Source organism: Dromiciops gliroides, chromosome 4 (assembly GCF_019393635.1).
Source record: "Dromiciops gliroides isolate mDroGli1 chromosome 4, mDroGli1.pri, whole genome shotgun sequence".
NCBI lineage: Eukaryota > Metazoa > Chordata > Mammalia > Microbiotheria > Microbiotheriidae > Dromiciops > Dromiciops gliroides.
Genome location: NC_057864.1, coordinates 132,919,101 through 132,945,435, shown reverse-complemented (window position 1 = coordinate 132,945,435; position 26,335 = coordinate 132,919,101). Strand labels below are relative to the sequence as shown.

The following is a 26,335-nucleotide window of genomic DNA, read 5'->3' as shown; positions in this document are numbered from 1 at the left end:
CTTCCATGAGCTTTTTCACATGACCAGTATGGTACATAGCAAGTACTATATAAATCTTGGCTATTTATAATAACAATGATTAATAATATTACTAGAAGGGTGGCTACCAGGTGGTAATTTTTTCCCTGCCACAAGTTATAAAGATACTGATATGTACCAGGGTAGTGAGTATCCACATCGATGAAGTTACAAATCTTTGAAGGATGAAACTTTCAATTCTACAATTCAAAAAATAGTTTAAGTGCCAACAATTCTCAAGTTACTCTATTGAGTCACAAGGATAAATATAAATACTACATAGACCCTGTTCTCAAGAAGTGTATAGTCAGATGGGGGCAGGACAAAGATACAAATAACTTTGTTGTTCAGCAGGCTTACTCCTTTTCAAAGATCATAGGTCTAGACAAAAAAAAAATCACTAAAAGTAGATCCAATATTGGTTCCTTGAGTCTTCTCCACCACCCCTGCTTCCCAAACTGGATAGCTGGTTGTTAGTTCTTTGGGGCTTGTTATTTTAAATTCTCTCATTTTGCTTTCAATGCATGACATATTCAACTCAAACTCAATTAATTCGGTGATTTTTCATATGATGTTAAAAAAAAGCTTGACCAGAGCCAAGACATGGTCTTTAATGGGTATCCTTCATCTCTTGCTTACTTGACTGTTATGAAGATAATATAAGGTAGTTCAGTAAGGCTTGTTCTTTTAAAGAGCAAAGTGACTTCCCTGTCTTCCTTCAAGTACTAACTAAAATCCCACCTTTTACAACTAGCCTTTCCCTACCCCTCTTGAGATTCTCATATCTTCCTTCTGTTCTTATTTACCCACTTACAGTTTGTTTGTAAATATTTGTTTGCTTGTCTTCTCCATTAGATTGTGAGCTCCTTGAGGATAGAGTCTTTTGCCTACCATTATATCTCCATGCTTAGCACAGTAGCACATAGTAGGCTTTAATAGGGGCAGCTAGGCAGTACAGTGGTTAGAACACTGGCTCAGTGGATAGAGTACTGCCCTGAAGCTGGGAGGACCTGAGTTCAAATATGACCTCAGACAACTTACTAGCTGTGTGGCCCTGGGCAAGTCACTTAACCCCAATTGCCTTAAACATCTGGGGCCATCTTCAGTCATCCTGATCTAGATCTTGTCACTGGACCCAGATGACTTTGGAGGAGAGAGTGGAGTTGGTGACCTTTCACACAATCCAATTCACTGCAAGTCATGACATCACCCTGATGTCATGGTCCTCTTTGAGAGTGATGGACACAACAGTGGGTCTGAATAAATACTTATTGACTGTTAGACCAGGTTTCTTCTTGCTCCTGCTTCTATTATTTGAACCTCTAGATGGTTTCTTTTCCTTTTCTTTCTTTAAAAAAAGTTTTTTGTTTTATTTTTTTCCAATTACATGTAAAGATAGTTTTCAACATTCATTTTTGTAAGATTTTGAGTTCCAAATTTTTCTCCCTCCCTCCCTCCACTCTCCCCTCCTGAAGCCAGCAAGCAATCTAATATAGATTATACATTATAGTCATGTTCAACATATTTCCACATTAGTCATGTTGTGAGAGAAGAATCAGAACAAAAGGGAAAAAACACAAAAAAGAACAAAACAACAACAAAAAAAAACGAACAAAAGTGAAAATAGTATGCTTCAATCTGCATTCAGACTCCATAGTTCTTTTTTCTGAATGTGGAGAGCATTTCCCATCATGAGTTTTTGGCATTGTCTTGGATTATTGTATTGCTGAGAAGAGCTAAGTCTTTCTCCTTGTATTAATGTTTGTTCCCTAATTTTGCTGGAGAGTTAATGTCAGATTTGGGTCATTGGAAAAAGACGTTTTAGGCTCATAAATTGTATGTTCCATCCATCCTCTATCCCAACTCTGCCCTTCTGTTTGGAAGATTAGTTTCGTTTTTTAAAAAAATACTTTCTCAAGGTTCTCATGATTCAGTCTTAATTGGCAATGGAAAGCTAACTAGCCCCTGAATAGTGATTAGGATTACAGTCCACCCTGCTGAGAAAAGTAGCTCAGAGGGTAGCAGACTAAGCAAAGTATCTGTAAATTCAGGGTCTATGTGGGTACTACCCCCATGGAGATGACCTTGTATCATCTTTATGGACTTTGTTTCCATATTGGTAATCTGGGGGTGATGGGAATGACAAACTAATAAAGGAATTGTAGAGCATATGGATGAATGTCAGGGGCAATAAACACTTAATTTATTTATTTAATAGTAGTGGGATGACCACGTGAATGTTGCTATAGAAACCATAACTCTCAAATTCCCTGACACTTGTGTATGTTGTTTTCAAATGAGGCTTTAAATTTAATTTCTCAGATTTGAAAAGGGGAAAAAAGAATGAAAAGTAGTTCCTGATGCCTCTGTCTTCTTCATCAAGATTTTCTCTTGTAAATAAATCCCTGATCCCTTCACCATACCATTCCTCCTCCCCTCCTTCATCCCTTCGGGGCCCCCAGTCCTTCAAAAGGCCCTTTGGACAGTCTTATACCAGACCTCTTTCTTTTAAAGGTCACATGCATCAGTACATCCTCACACATATCTATTTCAGTTCGATTTCCAGCCCAAGCATTAGAACAGTCAAATGCCCACAGATCAGAGAGCTTGACCCTGAGAGAAGGAGATTAGAACTGATGGGATTTCCACAGCTGATAGAGATTTGTGGTGGCAGGTCAGGTGTAGCAGGTGGGATCAAGGGAGAGTTGGGCAAGCTTCATTTATGGAGACAGAGAGGAAGGTTTGGCAGTTCAGGAGGGAAAAAGCAGTCCTTTCAGTGGGGAAAAAAAGACAAATGAGTTTCTGTAGCTTTACTCTGGGATTTTTAAGATCTATTGCCAGAGGCCCTTTTCAAGAAAACTGCATTCCCACCCCCTTTCCCCTTTTCTTGTTTATGTCAAGCTTTGGTCACGTGTGTGTGTGTGTGTGTGTGTGTGTGTGAAGATAGACACATTTTAGAGCTGAAAAACATTCAACATTATGTTGTGTTTTTGGTAAAAGGTGAAAGGTGCTGTGAAAACTTCTCTACACCAATGACAACACAATATTGGATTACAAACTAATTTTGGTCTCACTGTTATATTGTTCTAATTAATCTCTGTGTCCTACAGAGCTGTAATTTAACATGGTTATCATGCACTTTCCAGATTGGGGTGTCCAGCACACAGATCCTTGGGTCATAATTGTCTTAGTCCCAGCAGATGTTGCACTGAGCACCTGTTCTTCTTACATTGTTTTCAGAAATGAGAATAACTCTGTCCATCCCCACCCCCACCATCCACCCTCATCCCCACTGAACTATTTGGTAAAAAGTTTTTCCCTTTCCACACCTTTTGACTCTACGAGTAGTCAACTTTGGACCAACCTGAAGAATTCTATATGAAAAGAATTTGTGGGGAGAAAGTAATTAATGGTTGAAACAACAGTTTGGGATCAGGAAGCCCCCCTCAGCCTGAAGTATAACAACTCTACTCTGGTGCTACAATAGGGGCTGAGTGTACAACATTAAACAGTTATCAGTTTGCTAATACTCCCTGGCAGGCCACCAGATGATCATATGGTCTGGAGAACACCAGTAGACCATATGCAAATATTGCCTGCATATTCATCAAGACACCACATGGACAGTGTAAGCTGCTTTAATTATCTTTCAAGGAGAAGCAGCCGCCTCTGGCACATGCACACGCCTGGCTCTGTTGGCGTGCTGTTGCTTGAACTAATATGGAAATGACTTGAAAGGAAAAATATTAAAGAGAAGTAGTATCTGTCCTTGCATTCTGCATTCTCTTTAGCAACTAGCAGTTGAATTTTGATTTTGATTTTGCATGTTCAAAAAACAATTCCCATCCCCAAATCCAAAATACCCAATGGCACTAACATCTCCCAGATGGAGATTCAGAGCCATTTAACCCTGTAGTTTGTATTGAGGAAACAGTCCTTTTTTTTTTTTTGAAGTTCAAAGGATGTTGTAATGAGATGAAGAAGATGATATAAGTAGCATTTGTATAGTACTTTAAAACTTACAAACTTTGACTTTTACATGTATCATCTCCTTGGAGTTTCCTAAGAATGCTGTGAGGTAGGTCTCATAAGCACTGTAAATTCTGTTTTACAGAAGAGGAAAGAGAGGTGTAGTTTCCTGCTCCTATTCCCACAACTAATAAGGAAATGAAGTATGAATAGAATGCTTCAGCTGTGGGTAGGGGTGGGGTTAGGGCAATGCAGGCGATGAATTATTCTTAGAACATAGATAGGCAGTCTGTGGTGCCAGCAAAAGCATTGGATTTGATGTTATGAGATTTTGATTTTGTGATTTGGTAGCTGTGAGACCCTGGGCAAGTCACAACTTCTTAGGGTTTGAGTTCCTCATCTGTAAACTAAGGGGGCTAGACTAGATAGTCTCTGATATTTTTCTAGCTCTAAATCCTAAGATCCTAAATCTTTAATTGTTATAATAGTTCACAAAAAACAATAGTTCACATTCATATGGCTAGGCAGTACAGTGGCTGGATCTTTAGATCTGGAGTTAGGAAGATCCGAGTTCAAATTCTACTTCAACCACTTCCTAGCTAGCTGTGTGATCCTGGGCAAATCACTTAAATGCTGTCTTACTTAGTTTCCTCAACTATAAAATGGGGATCATAATAGAACCTACCTCAGAGGGTTGTTGTGAGAATAAAATGAGATGCTATTTGTAAAGCTTTGCAAAGTGCTTTAAATATGTTAATTTGATACCACAGCCCTGTAGGAAGGTGCTATTACTATCTCTATTTTATGGATGAGGAGTCTCATAAAGGTTAAGTGAGTGGCCCAGAGTCACACAGCTAGTGTTTTACATGACATATCCTTGACAAGTTAGTATTCATAAATTCAATTCTGTTCAATTCAACCAGCATTTAAAAAATTTTTATTTTTTTTCATCTTAATAGTATTTTATTCTCCCCCCTTTAACAAGCATTTTTTTTTAGTGAGGCAATTGGAGTTAAGTGACTTGCCCAGGGTCACACAGCTAGTAAGTGTTAAGTGTCTGAGGTCACATTTGAACTCAGGTCCTCCTGACTCCAGGGCTGGTGCTCTATCCACTGTGCCACCTAGCTGCCCCTTCAACAGGCATTTTTAAAGTGTCTGTGCTAAGTTTTAACCCTTTTTTTGGAGGAAACTGGGGTTAAGTGACGGTCAAGTGTCTGAGGTCAGATTTGAACTCAGGTCTTCCTGAGCCCCTATGCTAAGTTTTAAGATACAAAAAAATACTCTCTGAACCCCAAATAAAAATAGCTAGTATTTATATAGTGCCTACTATGTGCCAGGCAATGTGTTAAGCACTTGACAAAGAGTATTTCATTTGACCCCCACAACCCTGGGAGGCAGATACCATTATTATTCCCATTGTACAGTTGAGGAAACTGAGGCTGAGAGAGGATAAGAGACTTACCCAAGGTCATATAGGACTAGTAAGTGTCCAAGGTGAGATATGAAGTCAGATTTTTCTGACTTCTAGACCAATTATGTATCCACTGCAGCCCAAGGAGCTTAAATGGTACATGAAGGAATAACCTACTTAGAAATCAGTATGGGGGCAGCTAGGTGGCGCAGTGGATAGAGCACTGGCCCTGGATTCAGGAGGACCTGAGTTCAAATCCACCCTCAGACACTTGACACTTACTAGCTGTGTGACCCTGGGCAAGTCACTTAACCCCAACTGCCTCACCCAAAAAAAAAAAAAAAGAAATCAGTAAGTATGTGAATGACTTGACTATTCTCAATACAGTGATCCAAGACAATCCCAAAGGACTATTGATGAAACATACTATCCACCTCCAAAGAAAGAACTGATATCGATGGAACAGACTGAAGTACGATTTTTTTCACTTTCTTTGATTTTTTTCTTTTAATCAAGTTTTCTTGTACAAAATGACGAATATGGTAACGTTTTACACAATAAAAAAAAGAACCCAGTAAGTATCTTTAACCTGTATTAGAGGGATGTAAGCTCATAAAGTTAGAGCTGAAAAGGACCCCAGAGGCTATCTGGCCCAAGTAACTAGAGAGGTTAGGGAACTTGCCCAAGATCACATAGCTAGTTCAAAGGTCCGATGTAGTCTTGGAAGCCACTTCTGCCTGACTCGAATTATCCATTTGAGAAGTAACACCGTTAGCATCCTAATATAGATAGAAACATGATTTTGTACAACACTCGATGTATTACTGTGCATCACCATTGAAGGATTTGTTTGCAGTCCCTTCGCTCTAATAAGAAACAGAAAATAATAAATTATAAGTTCCGAAAGATCTTTTTCTGGCTTAGCAAACACTCCCCCACTCCACCCTTCAACTATCATAATTGGAAAAGCAAAGTGCAGAGGGGGGGGGGGGGGAAGCAAAAACAGCTCCAAAATCCCAAACTAATTTGAGTTTGAGGGTTTCGGTTACCGGCTTCGAGCAATAGAGGGAGCTCGCATCCCACCAAACACTCCAGCCGTAGCTACTTGGAGATGCGAATCAGCCGGTTCGGCTTGACAAATCTGCAAGGTGGTTCCCCCTCCCCCGCCCCACTTTATCAACTCGTCCATTTCGTCTAGTGAGTACAGATGCGCTGCATTTAGGTTGATAAGCAACGAGTCACTAATGGCACTGATCTTTCTTGCAGCTCCTTTGGCGGAATACAAATGCAGCTGAAGGCGTGTTATGTGCGTTGTGTAGTTGCAGTGAGAGGATAGATACCCTGAGTATGTACCGGCCTCCCTAAGGCCCTCCTTTGATTCGATCTCTTTCTCATTAGAAAAAAGAAATGTAGTGGAAACTTCCACGCAGCCCTGGAAATCTTCATTTCGACTTCATTAGACTGTAAGCTCCTTGAGGGCAGGTACACGCCACCCCCCCACCCCCCCTTTCTTTGTATCCCCGTTGCTTAGCACAGTGCCTTGGCGCCTACTAGGCGCTTAATAAATACTTGCTGACTTGACTTCTTATCTTGCTTAGGTGGCTGTGAAAGATTCCCACTCAGAGACTGAGGGGGTTGAGGGCTGCAGGGCGATTCCCAGGCTATTTAACCCTCCACCTGAGCCTAACACCTCCCTTCCCCCTCCTAGCCCTACCCCACCTCAGCTCCTTATCCCGAACCCTTAGGGAAAGCAAGCACCTGAAACATCTAGGCACGAGCTCTGGTTGACCCTTTTGCTTCCCCGCCCCATCCCTCAGTCCTAATCTACAGGCACAGAGATGCCATTACATAACACGTGATCCAGGCACACAGCAGACCCAGCGAGAGGCGTCTAGCGGTGTGTTAATTAAAGGTCACAACAAAACAGACCTGCCAGCTCACCAAAAGAAATGTCGCTCCCAGGAAATTAAAAATGACACCCCAGAGCAGCCACGTGTGGAGGCCCAGCTTATGCCAGCATCCTGCCCTCAGGGGCACCTGCGTCAGGGGAGAAACGAGAGGGAAGGGGGAGGGCAGAGAATTAGGACCCTTAACACGCCACGTGTATTGGGGGGGGGGGACTGTATGTGTCACGGGACCAAGGCTCCCAGAGTTTTCATTAAGACGATTTCTCCCAGCGACCCAGCGGCTCTCAAGTGTCACCTGCCCCCACCTTGGCTAGTTTAGCGCGGGGTGAGGGGCAAAAGAGACGGGGAAGTGCGTTCTCTGTGCTGGTCCTCGGGGTTGGGGTGCCAAGTGGGCAAGGAGGAGGAGCAGTGGGGACCACCATCCAAGGTTTAAGCTGAACAATTATTAGGGAAACCCATCCTTTATACTCCAAGAGAACAAAGGGCGGGCGGGGAGGGCCGGGCAGGTCCGTGGCCCAATCCCTTTTGTAAACCCGGGTTTCAAAAATAAAATCGAAAGCCGGCTATGGGGAAAGGGCGGGAGAGAAAAGGTGGGGGAAGGCGGCGGTGCCTGCGGCCGCGAGGGTCGAACCTCCCAGCCTTTCTCCGCTGCAGCTTCACGGTGTAGACTTGGTGTTTCCTCAGCCCACGGGATCAGTCGCCAGTAACTTCCCGGGAAGGGACGCGTTAGGCTTCCTTTCCTCCCGCCCCTGCCTCTTTCTTAAAGGAACAAACAAACCAACCAGCCCCAACAGATCTCAATGTCACTCAGGAGTGCTGCAAAATAAAATGGATCCGCGCCGCTGCTGCTCCTACAGCAGCAGCAGCAGCAGCAGCAGCAGCAGCAGCTGTGGCAGCGGCAGCACATGCCTTTCCCGGGACTGCAATGAAGTGTTCTCTGAGGCTCTCTAGGCTTTGCTTACACATGCTCCGCAGCTCCTCCGCTGACCGGGGAAGGTTCCTATAGCGAGAGCCTCCTCGCTAAACTGTCAGGCACAAATGGAGAGAAGGATATTGGCTCCAGGAGTCTCCGAAGCTCCTCCCCAACGCTGGATCCTTATATTTTTGGAGGATTTCTTTTAACTCAGTTGCAAACCTTGCTGAGGGAAACAAGTTACCACAACACCACTCAGCAGAGGGAGGGAGAGGTCCCTGTTTCGAGGCGAGGCAGAACCTCTCTGATTTTTACCTTTTCTGCAGCTACCCAGTGTACGTGTGTGTTGTGCATATGTGCATTGATTTTTTAAAAAATTTCAGTTGTGGAGAAAAACTGTATTTGCGGGGCTGGGAGAAATGCTAATTATCTGGATGTTACCGGTTCTGGGAAAATAAGGCGTATAAGTGAAGGAAACCGAAGAGAACGAGAGAAAAATGATTTGAAGAGAAAAGAAGAGAATATAAACCACCTATCCCAGCTTTAGCTGAAAATTGGTGGTATCACTTTTGAGGCCAGTTACCTTTCATTTCGTTATTATTATTTTTTCAATGAAGAAACCTTGAATTTAGGGTAGAGCATGCATACATCTCTATACAATTGGTGAACCTTTTCTGGGTTTGAAGATTTTCTCTTTGGATGTAACACTGGTGGAACATTTTTGACAGCGTCTCTTTTTTTTTTGGGCAAAGTCACCATGAATTCTGTGGCTGGGAATAAAGAGAGGATCGCAGTCACAACCAGGAGCAGAAAATACGGGGTAAGTTGTCGGCAATAATGTAGAGAGATGCTTTAGAAGCATCTGTGCCGAGGATTTTAAACTATCCCCCTTGCTCTGTCGCTGTCTCTCTGTAAGCTGACATGTAACAAATGATACAAACAGGTTAACCTTATTAAGCTGCATGTTAACATTCTAAGCGTCCCTGCTTTCCCTTTTTTTTTTTTTTTTTGATACCGGAGCAGAGGGATCTCTGTGTGCAGTTCAGCTAGGGGAGTCCGGTATGAGTGAGTGGGCAAGCAAGCAAGACTGCATGTCTAGGAGGGTATGAGAATCCCTCTTCTTTCTGCATGATTTTAAAAGCTTCCCTCGCCACCCCCCTACAACTTTTGCAGTATTGCTGTCTGTTTCAGTGGAGTTAAGCTGAATTTCGGCGTTTTGGGATTTCTCTGATGTTCCTCTAATCATATCCCTCTCGCGGTGTTAGTCTTTGACTTAAACCAAGGACTGACTGGGAGCTTTGACGCTTTTGCTTGAATGAAACAAATCGAGTAGGGTTAAGTCCGAAGTTCCCTTATTCAGGGTTTCTTCAAGACAGGGGCTCCCGGGATTTCACGCGTGGGTCCTCGTCCCTGTGTGGGGGAGGTGCACAGAGGAGACCCGGCTGAGCGAGATACTCTAGACTGCTTTAAAATGGGCGGGGGCGCGGACATTTCTTCATTACCTAAGTCATTTCATGCCCCTATTCATGGCTTTCCACGCCCCATCCAAGGTGTTTAGAGGCGCTCGGTGTAACCTGGTACATGGGTGCAGGTCTCTCAGGTAGGCTGCACGCGGGCTGCCGGCATTTACTTAAGGACAATTAAAGAGACAGATGGAGGGAGCATTTGGCCACGAGCAGCAGCGGTGCCTGAACTTGAAACGATCCTGAGAGGCATACATCCACGCACACGCGTACACCCACATCCACACACATCCACAGCCACGCACGCAGGAGCGAACTGTCCATGCATCCGCTTAAACCCCGCGTCTCTACCCCTCTCCAGGTGAACGAAGTCTGCTCCCCTACCAAGACCGCCGCCCCTTTTTCTCCTGAAAGCTGGTACAGGAAAGCCTATGAAGAGTCCCGGGCGGGGAGCCGGCCCAACCCCGAGGGCGCCGGCTCAGCGCTCGGCTCGTCGGGTACCCCGTCCCCTGGCTCAGGCACCTCGTCCCCGAGTTCCTTCACGGGCTCCCCGGGACCTGCCTCCCCTGGCATCGGTACCAGCTCTCCCGGCTCTCTGGGCGGCTCGCCAGGGTTTGGCACCGGCTCCCCGGGTTCGGGCAGCGGGGGCGGCTCCTCTCCAGGCTCGGACCGCGGAGTCTGGTGCGAGAACTGCAACGCCCGCCTGGTGGAGCTGAAGAGACAGATTCTGAAGCTTCTTCTCCCGGGCCCCTTCTCCAGCAAGGTAAGGCCATCCCTTGCCTGGGAGCGCTAAGGCTGGGGGGAGGGGAAAGGGGAGCCAGCCTGTGGAGGAGTGTGTGTGTGTGTGTGGGGGGAGAGTATTCAGAGGGGAGGGGCTCCGGAGGCGAGAGGAGCTGGGCACGAACCTGAGTCTCCTGGGGATTCCGAGGCATTTCCTTTGGGTGCAGTAGCTGCCTGCAGCTTCTCGGGGGTGGGGGGTGGGGGTGGTGGCCCCTGAATGCTTGTTCTCCTGTCAACGGGCAGTTTCTAACCTATTTTATATGTACTGGTAGCGACCAACTCCACAGCAGTTCAGCTACGTTTTCACCTAAGTGCTGGACCAGTATGGTCTATCCAGGAGAGATGAACTTATCTATTCCAGAGGGATGCTCATACCCGGCTGGAGATGCTCATGGTGTTTCATTCCCTCTCCGCCTCTCCCCTCCCGGCCCCCCCGGATTTAAAAAAAATCCCTCCCTCCCAGACTTATATCATACTATACCTTTCTCTCAGGTCCTCTTCTTTGCCCGTAGGCATGCATTGCCAGCAGACACAACACCAATATCTATTCTGTCAGGATGTTTGTCAGACATTGAAATATGCTGATAGCATTTCCTCTTATCCTTTCTTCTTCCCATCCCCACGTTGCAGCACGACCCTAGGCTTTCCCCCCCTCTTTCAAATACGGAATCAGGTTTCTTTCTTCCACCCGTGTCCTCTGAAGATTTAAAACAAATAAACCTGGGAAGATTGTGAAAGCAAATATCAGTTAAGAATCGGAGTTTTACTTTGCCAGTTAATATCCTTCTCCTCCCATAATCGTATATCCTGAAGTTAGTTGTTTGTTTGTTTGTTTTTAATAGCGTTGTATTGTGCAGAAAGATTAAGGGGAACAGCCCAGAAGAGGCATCCTGGGGCTCCAGAACTGATTGAGTGTTAATACACATTGGGTTCTGCCATAGCAACCCTGACAGTGGTGGTGTGTTGTGAGTGGCCAACAGGGCTCTAATGTAACATAATGCAATCGTGTTTGCCCAGTTGGGTCCAAGTACTATCAAATGATAATATTTACTCTCCCACTTCAAAGAGTTTTCTTGGGTGTTTGGGGGCAAAGAGGTGTCAAGAAAAAGAAGGAATTGCTCTCGAGGATTTTTTGATGCTGTTTTATACACAGAGGCGTTTCCCAGTTTTTATTTATGTGACTTTTGCAATGGAGTATTCGTGATCCTCTAAAGGAGAGCGATGGAGTAACTATCTGAATGCCTAGCTTGTTTGTACACAAACACCAACAAAGGAGGTAAAATTCTGAATGTCGGAAATCACCGTCAGGAGAATTGTCTTCAGGACTTGCAGAATTTAGCTCAGGAATAATAATTAACTCTTGAATTGTTTCAGAATGTTATATTTTAATGGAAGACAATGGAAGGAGATTTCAACCATCATTCAGAGTCATGTAATAAAATTAGTCAGCAAACTAAAAATAAATTTCAATGAATTTAGAAGGCTGTTTTGCCCATTAATTTTAGGTTTGCCAAAATAGTGCTATCTGATAAAAGGTTGTGTGGTACCTTGAGGCATTAAATGTTATATTTGGAAGCCATAATTAGTCTCAACAACACCAGATCCCTTTAGGCTATTCCCAAGGATGCTTAAAAAAATAGAATGGGTCCTGTATATTATTCTTTGAGGCTTATAATTAGTGTAATGGTAAATCAGAATGAACATGTACTGTTTTCAGGGAAAAAAGGGGGGAGGAGGAATAAAGCCAACAGAAGAAACTGGGTTCAAATTTCATCTTCCTACTTACCACTATTTTGACCTTGGAAGAGTCATTTAAACTTCCTCATCTGTAAAGTGAGAGTATTGGACTGTGTGTTGGAGTACATGACCATTAAGGTTTACAATGACCATCTACAATAAGAATATTGTTCCTACAATTAGAAGAAACAAAGGATGGAAATAAAATGCATCTGTTGAGTTTTATGGGTGGATTTTTATTATTACTGAAGAATGGCTGACATTTAAATAGAGCTTTATGGTTTGGAAAGTGTATTAGATACTTTTCCATTTGATCCTTGTAGCAGCCTTGCGAGGTAGTAGCTATTGTTATCCCAATTTTACATGTAAAGAAACAGACCAAGAGAAGTTTGAGTGACTGGGTCCTACTGCTAGTAAGTGTCTAAGGCAGAATTTGAACTTGGTCTTCTTGACTCCTAGTCCAGAGCCCTAATCACTGCACCACAGTGTATATCCAATTGAAGCAGGCTGGAAATTTCATCTGCCTTCTAATAAGAGTCAGGCCAAAATATTTGTCAGTTTTTATTTACATTATGAAATATGAGGAACTTAGCAAAACTGATTACTTTGCCAGAGAGAAATGAATGTTCTCAAAACAGCATTATAGCAGGCATGCATCAACTCTCCATACAATCTTGCAGTGATCCATGGCAGGTCAAGAAATGCTTTCATTCATAAGCAGTAGTCAGAAGGTATCACTTTAAATGTACACATGAATATTACATAATGCTACACTTGACTGCTATGGAAGTAGCCTGAGTTTTATATGTGGAACTATGCAGTGAAGCATGACTTTTTAGTGCAGGGAAATGTACAATACTTAACTGGGAACAAGGATGCTTTTGATTAGCTCATTGTTAGCAATGAGGTGTATGTGTGGATCCTTGATTTTTAACTGCATGTATTTCTTCTAAACATCAACAACTGGAATAACGATTCTAGGTTTTTGTGTTTTATTTAGAAAAAAAATTTGTTGTTTGCATTCTCAGATTAACTATAATTACTGTTCTGCCTTTAAAATTTACAGTCATTTTAACCAATTAAACACCATGTTCTCTACTGCAATGAGGGCCATATGGCTTTAAAATAAATCCTTTCTTCCTTTAGCTGTATTTATGAGCAAACTGTGTACCTCTGTGGCCCTTGGGCACAGAAGGAGTTAAGTTTCATGAGAACAAGAGGCATCATTGTGACTCAAACATATAGAGTTTGGACACTAAAGACAGAAAAGTAATTTTGGGGTGTAATTAGCAAAAATGACCATTTTGATACATTTGAGATACAAGAATGTATTTAGGAATTTTCAGCACCATTAGGTGATTCTGTGGACAGGTCAAAATCCTTAATGGGAAAGGCAAGCTTTGAAGTCATGCTATCTAAAGACAGGTTTGGTTTTTTGGTGGGTTTTTTTTTTTTTTAGTTCTTTCTCTCCATCCTCCCATGGAAGTAAGCAATTCTGCTCTCCCTGTGCCTGAGTTTTCCTGTTTGTAAAACAAGGGAAATCATGCAAACAGCAGCATGCTGTGGACATTTTTTTCAGATAGCACTTTGTAAAGTGCTTTAGGTTGGTTTTTTTTTTTTTTATAGAAATGTGCTGTGTGAGGCCCAGTTGTTGTTAAGTAGGCAGGGGGCTGCTAACTTTTATGCCTTACCAGGTTTTTGGTTTCTATACAAAGTAATGTGTGGTTTCTACAGCTTCCCTTTTGTCCCCTAAGCACTTTCTAGATATAGTACTGCTTCATGAATCCTCACATAATTCCTTTGAGATAGGTAGCAAATGTTATTGAATTACATTTATTTGATTGATGGGCAAGTTGGTGAGAGAGATATGAAGTCACTTGCTGAACAATGTGTCCATAGATTTCTAATCTCAGTATTCTCTGGTAGTAAGTCTGATCAGAGGACACAGAGGGACTCTAAAAACCTAAAGGAATCAACCGGAACTTTGAAGCTAGGACTCATGCAAGAACTGGGCTCTTTGGAAGATAGTGACACTAATAATAATAATAATAATAGCATTTATATAGCACAGTATGTGCCAGGCACTGTGCTAAGTGCTTTGCAATTATTATATCTCATTTGATCTTTACAATATCCCCATTTTAGAGATGAAGAAGCTGAGGCTGAAAGTGACAACTCTGTGATATCACCTAGCTTCACATTCAAAATTCAATTCTTGATGTGCATTCCTCATTAGTTCTCAAATACCAGGTCTCTGTCAATGGTGAACTATAGAGTTAAAAGAAGCAAATCTCAAGTAACACCATAATAATAGCTAACATGTATAGAGCACTTTGGGGCAGCTATGTGGCACAATGGATAGAGTGCTAGACCTGGAGTCAGAAAGGTTCATCTTTGTGAGTTCAAATCTGGCATCACACACTTACTAGCTATGTGACTCTAGGCAAGTCACTTTACCCTGTTTGCCTCAGTTTCCTCATCTGTCAAATGAGCTGCAGAAGAAAATGGCAAAACCACTTTAATGTCTTTGCCAGGGAAGACCCAGTGGGGTCTTGAAGAGTTGGACATGACTAAACAACAATAAAACAGAGAGCACTTTACATCATCTTATTTGATTGTTTGACATCTGTGAGGGAGATGACACATCTTTTCATCCCTATTTTAATGATGAGGAAACCATTAGTGCCTTCCTTAAAGAGTTTTTGTGAGGATCAAATGATATAATATTTGTAAAGCACAGTGCCTTGCACATAGTAGACTCTATTAAAATGCTTATTCCCCATCTTCTTCCTATTTTACAGATGAGGAAATGAAAGTTTAGAGAGCAGTTTGGGGACTTTCCATTAGTCAACTTCTATTGTCAAAGGTAGAATTTTGGACTCATCTAGTACTTTTCCTACTCCATGGTTCCACTAGAGATATGCAGAGTATGAAGGCCACAATACAAATAAGCATGTGTTAGTCAATTACCTCTTTTAGTAAAGGAGATAAAGCAGCCAGAGATAGGCAACATGACCTAGTGGACAGAGCATGGGGTTTGGAGTTAGTAAGAATTGGGTTTGACTCTTGACTGGACACTTCTTACCTTTTGTTATTTTGGGCAAGTCATTTGACTTTCCTCAGACTTGGTTTCCTCATCTGTAGAATGGAGATAATAATACTGGGAACACCTACCCACTTGAGAGCTTATTATTTGGTCAAAAAGAGAGCGATGAATGTTAAAAAGTCAAAACAAAATAAAACCAACAAATCTAACCTGTCAAAGATCCTATCTCTGCTCCTGTGTGAGTTTGGACAATCAATCAATCAATAAGCGTTTTGTAAATGCCTACTATGTGTCAGTCACCATGCTAAGCACTAGGGATATAATTATAAAAGTGAGATACTTTTTGCTTTCAAGGAGTTTACATTTTACTCTGAGGAGATGTTTGTAAATATGATAGATATGTGTATGCATCCCTCTAAAAATACTCTCTGTTAGGAGGTAGACAGCATGTTTCAACACCGGTCCTCTAGAATTCTGGTTGGATGTTGGATTGATCAGAGTTCTTTAAGTGTTTCTATGTTGTTTGTCTTCATAATGTTGGTATTGTACAAATTGTTCTCTTGATTCTGCATCAGTTCACATAGGTCTTCTGTCGGTTTCTCTGAGTACATTTCTTTCACAATCGCTTGCTGCACAACAGTGTCCCATTATATTCATATTAACGTAATTTTTTTCATCCACAAGCCTCATGTTTCATTACAGACACGAATTTCATATTCTCCTTGCTTATCACAGACAATGTTTTATTTCATAATTTTCCCCCACAAGCTGAATCAGCATAGACTAGCACTTCTGTGCTCTATAATTTATTACAATCTCTACAAACATTATTGGATGGTTTTTTAGAATTTGCTGTAGCTGAAGAATTCCTCATACTATGAGCCCAATTTGATGATGAACATCTCCAGTAAATCAATCAATAAACATTTATTAAGTACCTACTATGGGTCAAGTACTGTGCTGGGGATACAAAGAAAGGCAAAAAATAGTCCTCACCCTCAAGGAGCTTACAATTGAATTGGGGGTGGGGAGACGATATACAAAAATGAAGCTAAAACAAAACTAAACCCCAGCAAGTTGCAGGGGTGGGAAAGGGAAAGGGTACCAGGCATAGGGGCATGATGGAGAACTCCAGAGAAGTGAAGGTAGGTAAGAAATATTAGGTAGGCTATTTGAAGGACAGTGGTCATACAGGACATCCATAGACCTCTCGCTTGAAGCCTTTCCAGCTTGATAAGAGTCAAATTCCTAAAGGTAGTCAGGGCTTAAGGCAGATTCTTCATTGACACTCTGCTGGCATAGTCTTCAAAAACACCTCCTCTCCACAATTCCACCAAAGCATGTTGAGGCATTGGAGTAGGCATTCAATGGTACCCTTCTATGTTGAGAGTTTTAGGCATCCATATACATATATTCTCAGAGGTGACTTTTTTCAAAGGTCCTTACTGCTAACTAAGTTTTGGGAAGAAATTGCTCTCTTAAGGGTCACTAGTGACCCTTTTTTTTTTTTGCAGGGCAATGGGGGTTAAGTGACTTGCCCAGGGTCACACAGCTAGTAAGTGTCAAGTGTCTGAGGCCGGATTTGAACTCAGGTCCTCCTGAATCTAGGGCCGGTGTTTTATCTACTGTACCACCTAGCTGCCCCCAAGGGTCACTAGTGACCTCTTAATTGCCAAAAGCAGTGAATTTTTTTTTAACCTAATCCCTGCCTTGATATCTTTGCAACCTTGATGCTATCGCCAACTTCTGAGCACCTTTTCCCCCCCTTGGTTCTTGTAACACTTAAATTTCCTGGTGAGAACCTGAATTAAAATCCTGGCTCAGCTACGTACTATCTGTGTAACCTCATCTGTCAAATGGCTTCTAAGATCCCTTCCACCTCTAGATATAAAGGCTTCTTGGTATTATTTTCTGCCTTGGCTCTTATAACAAGGAACTCTCTTGGTTCCCCTCTTAGCAATCTGACCACTTCTTTCCTGGTTCTCATTCTTCCTCTTACTTTCTAAATATGGATAATATCAAAGACAAATCCTACCTCTCTTCTCTTTTCAGCCACTCTCCTTTGATGATATATCTATTCCTGTTGCTATCTGGATGGGCCTCAGATCTGTATCTGCAGTCCCCTTTTTTGAGCTGTAGCCCCATGTTTCCAAGTGCCTATTAGACATGTTCCCATTGGGCATACTTGAAGCATTCCAATCTTAACTTGTCCAAAGCTGAATTCATCTTCTTCCCATAAGACTGTTCTTCTTTCTCCTCTTGACTTCTCTTTGTACATATGGAATGCATATCTCCAATTCTACCTGTTGAAATTCTACCCATTGTTCGAGGCCCCAGTTCAAATGCTATCTCCTCCATGACAACTTCCCAGATTCCTTCCCTCTCCTGTCCCCCAAAGGCAAAAGTCATTGGTTTCTCTTTTCTCTCAGAACTTGTTTTTAACTTCTCTTGTGCCCTTATCCTCATCTTCTATGTGTTATTAACTTTTGTACATGCTTTATATTAACTACTAGATTTAGCTAGTCAATGATTGGGTCATTGTTAGAGAGCCAGACAAGACTTTGGATCTGATCCAACCGCTTCATTTTATGGCTGAGGACACTGGGGCTCAGGGAGGTTGTGACTTTCCTAAGATCATTTGAATGGCAAACAATAAGTAGGAAGGAAGGAAACAATCATTTATGAAGCACCTACTGTGTGCCAGGGATTGTGCTAAGTACTTTACAAATATGATCTCATTTGACCCTCAAAACAACTCTGTGAGGTAGATGCTATTTTGATTCCCATTTGACATTTGAAGAAACTGAGGCAGGCAGCGGTTAGGTGACTTGCCCAGAGTCCCTGACTCCAAGACCCAGCGCTCTATCCATTTTGCAATTTAGAAGCTTCCTAGAATAGGAATTGACTCAAATCCAATGCCCTTTATAATGTACTTCACTATTTCTGGTGGCAAACTCCTTGAGGTCAGGGACTATACCATTCATCAGTATATCTCTCAACACTGCTTTGTATTTTTTATTTGTTCAATAAATGAATAAGCTCTGAAATAATGACTTTCAATAATCCTCTGGATTTATCCTTGCATAAATTACTATTGATTCCAGGAGAGTGAATAATGATTCTTGGTGACATATTGTAAATAATACTGATTTATTTTATCTCTTTTATCTGTTAATGACCACTTGTTGAGAAACTTTAGGACCTATAACAGAATATTCAGTTTCCTAGTATAGGCAGATACTCGGGGAGAATGGGGTTAGATTATAGAAAATTATATAGAAAATAATGAACTTTAATGATGGTTGTACAAGCATGGCCCCTTTTCACCTTGTGAGTATGCTATAATCAGTGGCTATTCTTTCTCATTTTATAGATATGAAAATTAGGGCACAAGGTTAACATATTTCTTAAAGATAACAGACCTTCATGATAGAGCAAAATAATTATGCAACCATATATTTAGAGTACAAAGGGACCTCAGAGGTCCTCCAATGGCTACCCAAACAAAAAAATCCTGTCTACTACATCATCAACTGCAAATCTCTGTTTAAAAACCTCCGAAGATGATAGTTTCCCCCACCACCACCCATTGGCACCATTTCACTTTTGAAGAGCTCATCTTGTTAAGAAGTACTTTCCTTATGATGATAGCTGGTTTCCAGAATCTCCCATTTATGGGCCATCTAGATGGTGCTGCCTGATGAAGGTCCTCATGGCAAGCAAGGCTTCCACCAGATTTTTCTCCATCTCCAAATTAGTGGAAGGAATTCTTTCCATACTAAACAATAATGCCAGAATTGTGATCCTTCATCTTTTCCCCTGGAAATGACAGAAAGGGATTGGGAGTAATAAATCAAACCTATTAGGGAAAATCAGGACCACTGAATCAAATGCATGGAAAAAAAGATAAGGCTAGGATTCTGAGGATCTGAGGGCCCAAGTTCAAGTCTAAACTTTGAGCTATTTGTGGCCCTTTTGTGATTTCATATCTCCAGCTAAGAAGCAAAGTTAAGGGGTATTCTAGGTGCTTATTAATATCAGAACTGTCATATCTGACAAACTCCTTTTAATCACTCCAAGAACAGCTTTTTGGGGGTTTGTTTTGTTTTTAAAATCTGTTTTCAGTTGTATGTTCTAAAATTACAATTGTTTTTTGTCTGAGATAATTGCAATTTAGTCTTTCCAATTTTGGAATTATTCAGTAGCCAGAGGATTTGCTAATAAATAATATTAATAATGAAAAAAATCCCTGCAGCATTTAGCATAAAAATATTACTGTTACCTTGTAGGGGTTTTAGAAAACACATCCAGTAGAGACAGGACAGTAATGAGTCTTTGCTTCAATCCTGAGCAAGTGGCAGAATAATAGAATGTCTACTTGGGCCTTTAATTTTCAAATCATCAGGACCAGTTTATATAGAGCCTTAATTCACTAGACAAAAACCCTAGGCCCCTAGTAATTTCTTTTCCACTCATTGTAATTCCAATAGGATTATTACATTAGATTTGTGATTTTTAAATGGCTGGGGGCAGTAATTTGTTGGCATTTGGAAGGATTAGCTCCATTTAAGTTTAGGCAGCAACCACTGTCCTTGGCCATTGCCCCCCAGGTGAGAGTAGCAAACTTTGTAACACAGGCCCTTGGCATCTTTCTGCATTTCTCTTTCTTTCTCATTCTCACCCTTGCTCCATCCCCTTGAAATATTGCAATATTCCTTATTGTGGAATCCTAGGTTCTGTTAGCATCATTCTAGTCATTTGTGGAGGCAGGAATTGGCATAGGATTATTGTGGGAGAAATTCAAGTACATTTTTCCCCAGGAAAAGTGGCTGAAGGTCACCATCAGTCTAGTTGGTTCAATGGGAGACCCCTGATTGGGAAATGATATTATGATTGTTCTCCCACTCCCATCCCCTCTCCTCCCAGATCACATTCCTTTGGGGCTGGGGACTGGGGAGAAGAAGATGGGGGAGAAATATATGAGGTTGTCATGATTCTGAGCTGTGCATCTCTGTTGGAATGTAATGGGGTGTGGGATGGGGGAAAGGGTGAGTAAAGAAGCCTTCTCATATTTATATTCACTCAGTTGAGACTTTACCATCAGCACTTTAAGAATGGAAGAGTGCCTGAGGGCCTTTTTCTGCCCTTTTCAAAAAGGAGGGTACTTAAACTGAAAATTTCAGTGCCAACTCAGCAGAGCTGCCAGACTCCTCGGCATCTTGTCCTCTCACAGAGACTGGGAATTGGCCAGTGCAGGATGGGGTTCATATTTCTTTTTCAGAAATATGAAGCTAATTTTCTTCCATCGATTATCCCTAGGTATGAGCTAGTCATTGGTATTTCAGTTAACTCACAGGACTTCATCAGGACCTCTTGGTACTTTTTGGAGATGTCCCCATGTAGCATCCTCATCTGAGTTCTCCAGAAAGGAAGGTGTTCTGTCTTTTTTTTTTTTTTTAATGTATGACGTATTTTATTTTTTCCGTTACATGTAAAGATAGTTCTCAACTTTTGTTTATACATGCTTTACAATTTCAGATTTTTCTCCCTCCCTCCCCTCCCTCCCCCCTCCCCTAGACAGCAGGTAATCTGATATAGGTTATATCTATATATCTCTATACATATACATATATATATATATATATATACACACACACACACATATATATACACATAATAACATTAATCCTATTTCTGCATTAATCCTGTTACAAGAGAAAGAATCAGAGCAGTGATGCAAAACCTCAAAATAGAAAAAAAACAACAGCACCCAAAACAAAAGAGATAATATGGTTCAATCAGCATCTATACTCCACAGTTCTTTCTTTCTTTTTTTTTTCTTGGATTTGGAGATCCTCTTCTGTCATGAGTTCCCTGGAACTCTTCTGTACCATTGCATTGGTGAGAAGAATATAGTCCATCACAGTAGGTCAACACTCAATGTTGATGATACTGTGTACAATGTTCTTCTGGTTCTGCTCATCTCACTCATCATCAGGTCACGTAAGACCCTCCAGGTTTCTCTGAACTCTTCCTGCTCATCATTTCTTACAGCACAATAGTATTCCATTGTATTCATATGGTGTTCTGTCTTAAATGCACCCTTGTGGTTAATGTAGATGAGCTTGTGTTCACACATGTGTTATGAGCAGTGGGACCAGTTCAGAGTAGACTGCTTTAAAAATATTTAGTGGATTAATATGACCCACCACACACATTGACCCACAACATCACTCACCATTCCTTCAAGACTGCCTAAAAGTTCATTTCAGAAGCCTTCCCTGGTGAACCTCATGGGTCTTGATTCCCTCCTTTGGTGTGTATTCCCTCAGCACTTACACAGAGGTTGTACTCCATTATCTGGTATGATCTTATCTTGTATTCTCTAATTATCTAATGTAAGTTTGTCTTGTCTGTCCAATTAGATTGAGCCTTGAGGGCAAGGACTGTGCCTTCTGCCGCATATTCCCATTGTGCCTCTTACAGTATTATATAGTCAATAGGTATTAGTAAATGTTTATTGAGTTAATTCATTAAGTGCTTCCCAGACTTTGAAATAACTAACTCAAGTTTCTACAGTGCTTTAAGATTTACAAAGTGCTTTTCTTACCACTGATCTGGTGAAGAAGGTAGTAAAAATACTGTTATCATCAGTTTACAGACGAGGCAATTGAGGTTCTGATAAGTCACACACTAAGTGTCTGAGGTGAGGGTCAAACATTGGCCTCCTGACTCTTCCATGTTTAGCACTTTCCATTGTACTGCCCTGCTTCTCACTTGCCTTACTTCATGCCTATAAGTGACCTCTTTTGTGGATAAAGAAACTGAGAAAAGAGGTAATTACATGACTGGCTAAGTTACAAAGAGCAGGCCAGAATCCAGCAGTCTGGAAAGAGGCCTGGGTTTAGAATCTGAGGCTCTGGATTCAGATCCTTACTCTGCTACTTTAATCACTCTGAATCTGTTTCCTTATATGTAAATAAGAGCTTCCTAAACTTTTCCCCCCCTCACAACCCCTTTTCACCCAAGAAAATTTTTACAGGACCCCGGTACATAGACATATAAAATATGTATACATAACCTTGGGCTGTCATCAAAGTTTTTGTGACCTCCACATTCAGTTACATGGCCCCATATGGGGTTGCGACCCACAGTTTAAGAAGCTTTGCTCTAAGATACTTTCCACCTCTAAAATGTATGATCCAGCATTTGTGTCCTGGACCATATATAGCATACGTGTACCTAGTCAGTGCCAACTGTTAGGTCATTGGGTTTCCTACAGAATAACCATTCATTCTGAACAAATATTTACTAAGACTCTACTATGGGGAAGTACTATTAGGTACTGAGGGGGAGCCAAAGATAAAGACAACCTGGGGTCATCAATCTAGAGCTGGAAGGAATTTTTGAGACCAGGTAGCCAAATCCCCTAATTTTGCAGATAAAACTGAGGCCAGGGAGGAGAAGGAACTGGTCACATGGGGAATATAGGGCTTGAGCCCAGATTCAGACTTAGACTCCATGTCTCTCACTTCCGTGCTCCAAGGTCAATACTCTTTACCCTGTTGCCCTTGAGGAGTTTAGTGTCTAGCAGGTGCCTGCTATATACCAGTCTTAGATAAAATAGGATTATGGGAGGTTAGCCAGGCTATTGTTCTTTCAAAGGCAGACTAGCAGGATACTTCAAGCATTTATTAAGCTAGGCACTGTACTTAAAACACAGTCCTTGTCCTCAAGAGCTTGCATTCTTTTAGAGGAGTTTACATTCTATTCAAAACATGTATACATAACTGACACAAGGCAGATGCTCATGTGGAGGTCAGAAGAACCCATATGAAGGCACTTTTTTTTTCCCCATTTTTTTTTCCAGGGCAATGAGGGTTAAGTGACTTGCCCAGAGCCACACAACTAGTTAAGTGTCAAGTGTGAGGCTGGATTTGAACTCAGGTCCTCCTGAATACAGAGCCGGTGCTTTATCCACTGCGCCACCTAGCTGCCCCCTATATGAAAACACTCTTAAGGTCTTTCTGAAGAACTTTGGTATCAGATGTGTAACACGGGAAGCACTGGCATAGGACCGCCCAGCATGGCGTGCCTGCATCAAAGAAATTGCTGTGCTCTGTGAGCAAAGCAGAATTTCAGTAGCTCAAAAGAAATGTCAGAGGTACAAATTTAGAGACATTTCCCTCCCAAACAGTAGAGACTTCCAAGCTCATATTGCTCTGATTAGCCACCATCATACACAATGTACCTTGACGATGACATCATGATGTCACTTTGGTACTCTTTGAGCATGAAGAACAAGCAGCAACAGCAACAACAAAAATTTAAGTGAACAGTGCAACCCCCAAATAGAGAATTGATTAATAGTGAGATGCATTTCAGCTAGACATTAAGAACTTCCCAGTTATGAGATTGTACAATAATGGATCATGATGCCAAAGGAAATTGGTGAGCAAAGTCTTTTCCAATGGTAGAAAGATAGTCCCAAATGAGCCCTTTACATCTTTATGCATGTCTTCTTAGAGAACTTTAAAGATTGGAAGGGAACTTGGAGATCTTAGATCATTACAGAATTTCTGAGTGAGAAGAGGTCCTTAGACATTATCTACTCCAAGGATTCTTAATCCTTTTTGTGTCATAGAGCCTTTGGCAATCTGGTGAAGCTTATGGACATCTAGGGAGCTACTTGGTATGGATAGAGCACACAACCTGGAGTTAGGAAGAACTGAGTTCAAATCCAGCCTCTGACACTTAGAAGCTGTGTGACTCTGGGCAAATCGATCTATCTGACTCAGATTCCTCAACTCTAAAATGGTGATAATAATAGTACCTGTCTAAGAGAGTTTATCACAATACTTGGCTCATAATAAATTCTTATTCTTCCTTTGTTCTAATAATCAGGTTTTTAAAAGCATAAAATAAAACTTCAGATTAAAAAAGGAAACCAATTATATAGTTATCAAACTTTGAAAAACAAACAAGTTCACAGATATCAAGTTAAGGACACCTGTCCTAGTCCACATGAATCATTATATAGAGGAGGCCATTAATGTCCCCAGAAAGTTGTAACTGACCTAAAGTCACACAGTCAGTTTACTAGCAGAGCCAGGCTAGCCTCTTGATTTCCAGGACAGTGTTATTTCCATGGCCCAAGTATGATTTGCCAAAGTTGCCATTGCAGTTGCCTTGCACAATAAATTTCAACTCTTCTCCCATTCTGGATTTTCATAAAAGCTATTTCTATTTTTCTTCAGTGAGCTGATATCATGCTAGACTTGTGTTCAGAAAAAAATGGGATTAGTCAGATTTTCTGTGCTTTAATTTTCTTCCATCAGTGTTGAATGAAAAATCCTGTGTTGTAATACTTCCTGCATCTTTTTTGGGGAAATTTAGGAGAGTCGATTTGGTGAAAATGGCCTCACTTTCCCCTGAAACAACTTGAATGTAGATTGAGATTCTTTTTCACAGGTGACAATGCCTTATTTCAAGGCTTCCCCTCTTGGAGGTCCTCCAGGGAGTGTCACAAATGCTGCTTTTGCCATTCAGACTCTGATTTTGCTGATGGATGGAGGAGAAAACAGTTTACTAAGAGGCTACTCATGTGATATGTGATCTTGGCACAGAGAATTTGAACTTGCCCCCTTTCCTGGGCCTTTTGATCTTTGTCAGATAGTCTAGCTTGGAATTATATATTTGTCATCTAATCCATCCTGATTCACACCTCATTCTCAGGTGCCTTCTTGGCATAAAGAGTCCTCAAATAATATTAGACATTTGTCTATTTCCATTACATATCATAGTTGTGGGAGTTGACTGGGATGCAGAGGTTCTTTTTAAACTCAAAAATCAATGTAGAAATTGTTAGAGGCAGTGAGGTGATGCAGTTCATGGAATGTTGGACTTACAGTCAAGAAGATTGAAATTCAGATCTTGCCTTAGATTCTGTGTGACCCTGGGCAAGTTACTCTTTTGGTCTCAGTGTCCTCATCTGTAAAATGGAGGGTAATTATAGCACCTACTCTCCCAAGGTTGTTGTGAGGATAAAATGAGATAAACATATATAAAGCAGTTTGCAAATCTTAAAGTGCTACAAAAATGGTAGCTATTATAGTACTATATAGATTAAAACCTCAGTCTTTTGAATAGAGACTATCTCTTTTTTTTATCAGTTTGATATTTTTTTTTTTTGGTGGGGCAATTGGGGTTAAGTGACTTGCCCAGGGTCACACAGCTAGTAAGTATTAAGTGTCTGAGGCCGGATTTGAACTCAGGTACTCCTGACTCCAGGGCCAGTGCTCTATCCACTGCACCTTCTGGCTGCCCGGGAGACTATCTCTTAATGAACACAAAAATAGTAAAATATATCTGAAGTGCTATAGACTAGATTATTGCTGTGGGACTATTTTAATTTTTACCCCTACTTAAAAATCTATGCCATTACCCACACCCACCTTAAGTTCTTTGACAAAGAATCTTTTTATGTCATAGAATTTTCAGGTCATTCAAAAGGTGAATGGAGTTAAAGGTTACATTATCATCTTAGTTCAAGCTTAGTGAGAAGCAAGTGGCCAGCTATGTTTTCCCCTGGTCAGACACCTCGATGTTGTGTTCATTTCTGGGCTCCACATTTTAGAAAGACCTCAGATAAGCTGGAAAGGGTCCACAGAAGGGCAACTACCTTCCACCCCCCCATTGCCCCACCCAGTTCATGCCACATGACATTATTTGAAGGATATGGCAGTGCTTACACTGGAGAAGACTTTGGACATTTTGTTGTTGTTGTTCAGTCACTTCAGTTGTGTACCACTTTTTGTGACTCCATTTGGGGTTTTCTTGGCAAAGATACATGAATGGCTTGCCATTTGCTTCTCTAGCTCATTTGACAGATGAGGAAACTGAGGCAAATAGGGTTAAGTGACTTGCCTAGGATCATACAGCTACTAAGTGTCTGAGGCCAGATTTAAATTCGGAAAGATGAATCTTTCTGACTCCAGGTCCAGTACTCTATTCACTGTACAACCTAGTTGCCCTATTGGGCAACACAGTAGTTGTGTTTTCTAGTATTTGAAGGGCTGTTCTAAAGAGAAG

At 41.4% G+C, this 26,335-nt stretch overlaps 1 protein-coding gene and 1 long non-coding RNA gene across 2 annotated transcripts in view; one reads left to right on the top strand and one right to left on the bottom strand.

Moving 5' to 3' along the window:
• Nucleotides 1–6,049: 6,049 nt before the first annotated feature.
• LOC122725662 lies at nucleotides 6,050–8,128 on the bottom strand. Its single transcript, XR_006352748.1, has 3 exons — nucleotides 7,937–8,128; nucleotides 7,340–7,435; nucleotides 6,050–6,264 (listed from the first exon to the last, which is right to left on the bottom strand). It is a non-coding gene; the product is annotated as an uncharacterized LOC122725662 (long non-coding RNA).
• A 215-nt stretch (nucleotides 8,129–8,343) lies between these two features.
• KIF26B (kinesin family member 26B) overlaps nucleotides 8,344–26,335 on the top strand; it is a 639,143-nt gene continuing 621,151 nt past the window's right edge. The window contains exons 1-2 of the mRNA XM_043962875.1: nucleotides 8,344–9,038; nucleotides 10,043–10,444. Coding sequence (XP_043818810.1) covers nucleotides 8,976–9,038; nucleotides 10,043–10,444 — 465 coding nt within the window. The 5' untranslated portion in view covers nucleotides 8,344–8,975. The remainder of the gene's footprint in view (nucleotides 9,039–10,042; nucleotides 10,445–26,335) is intronic.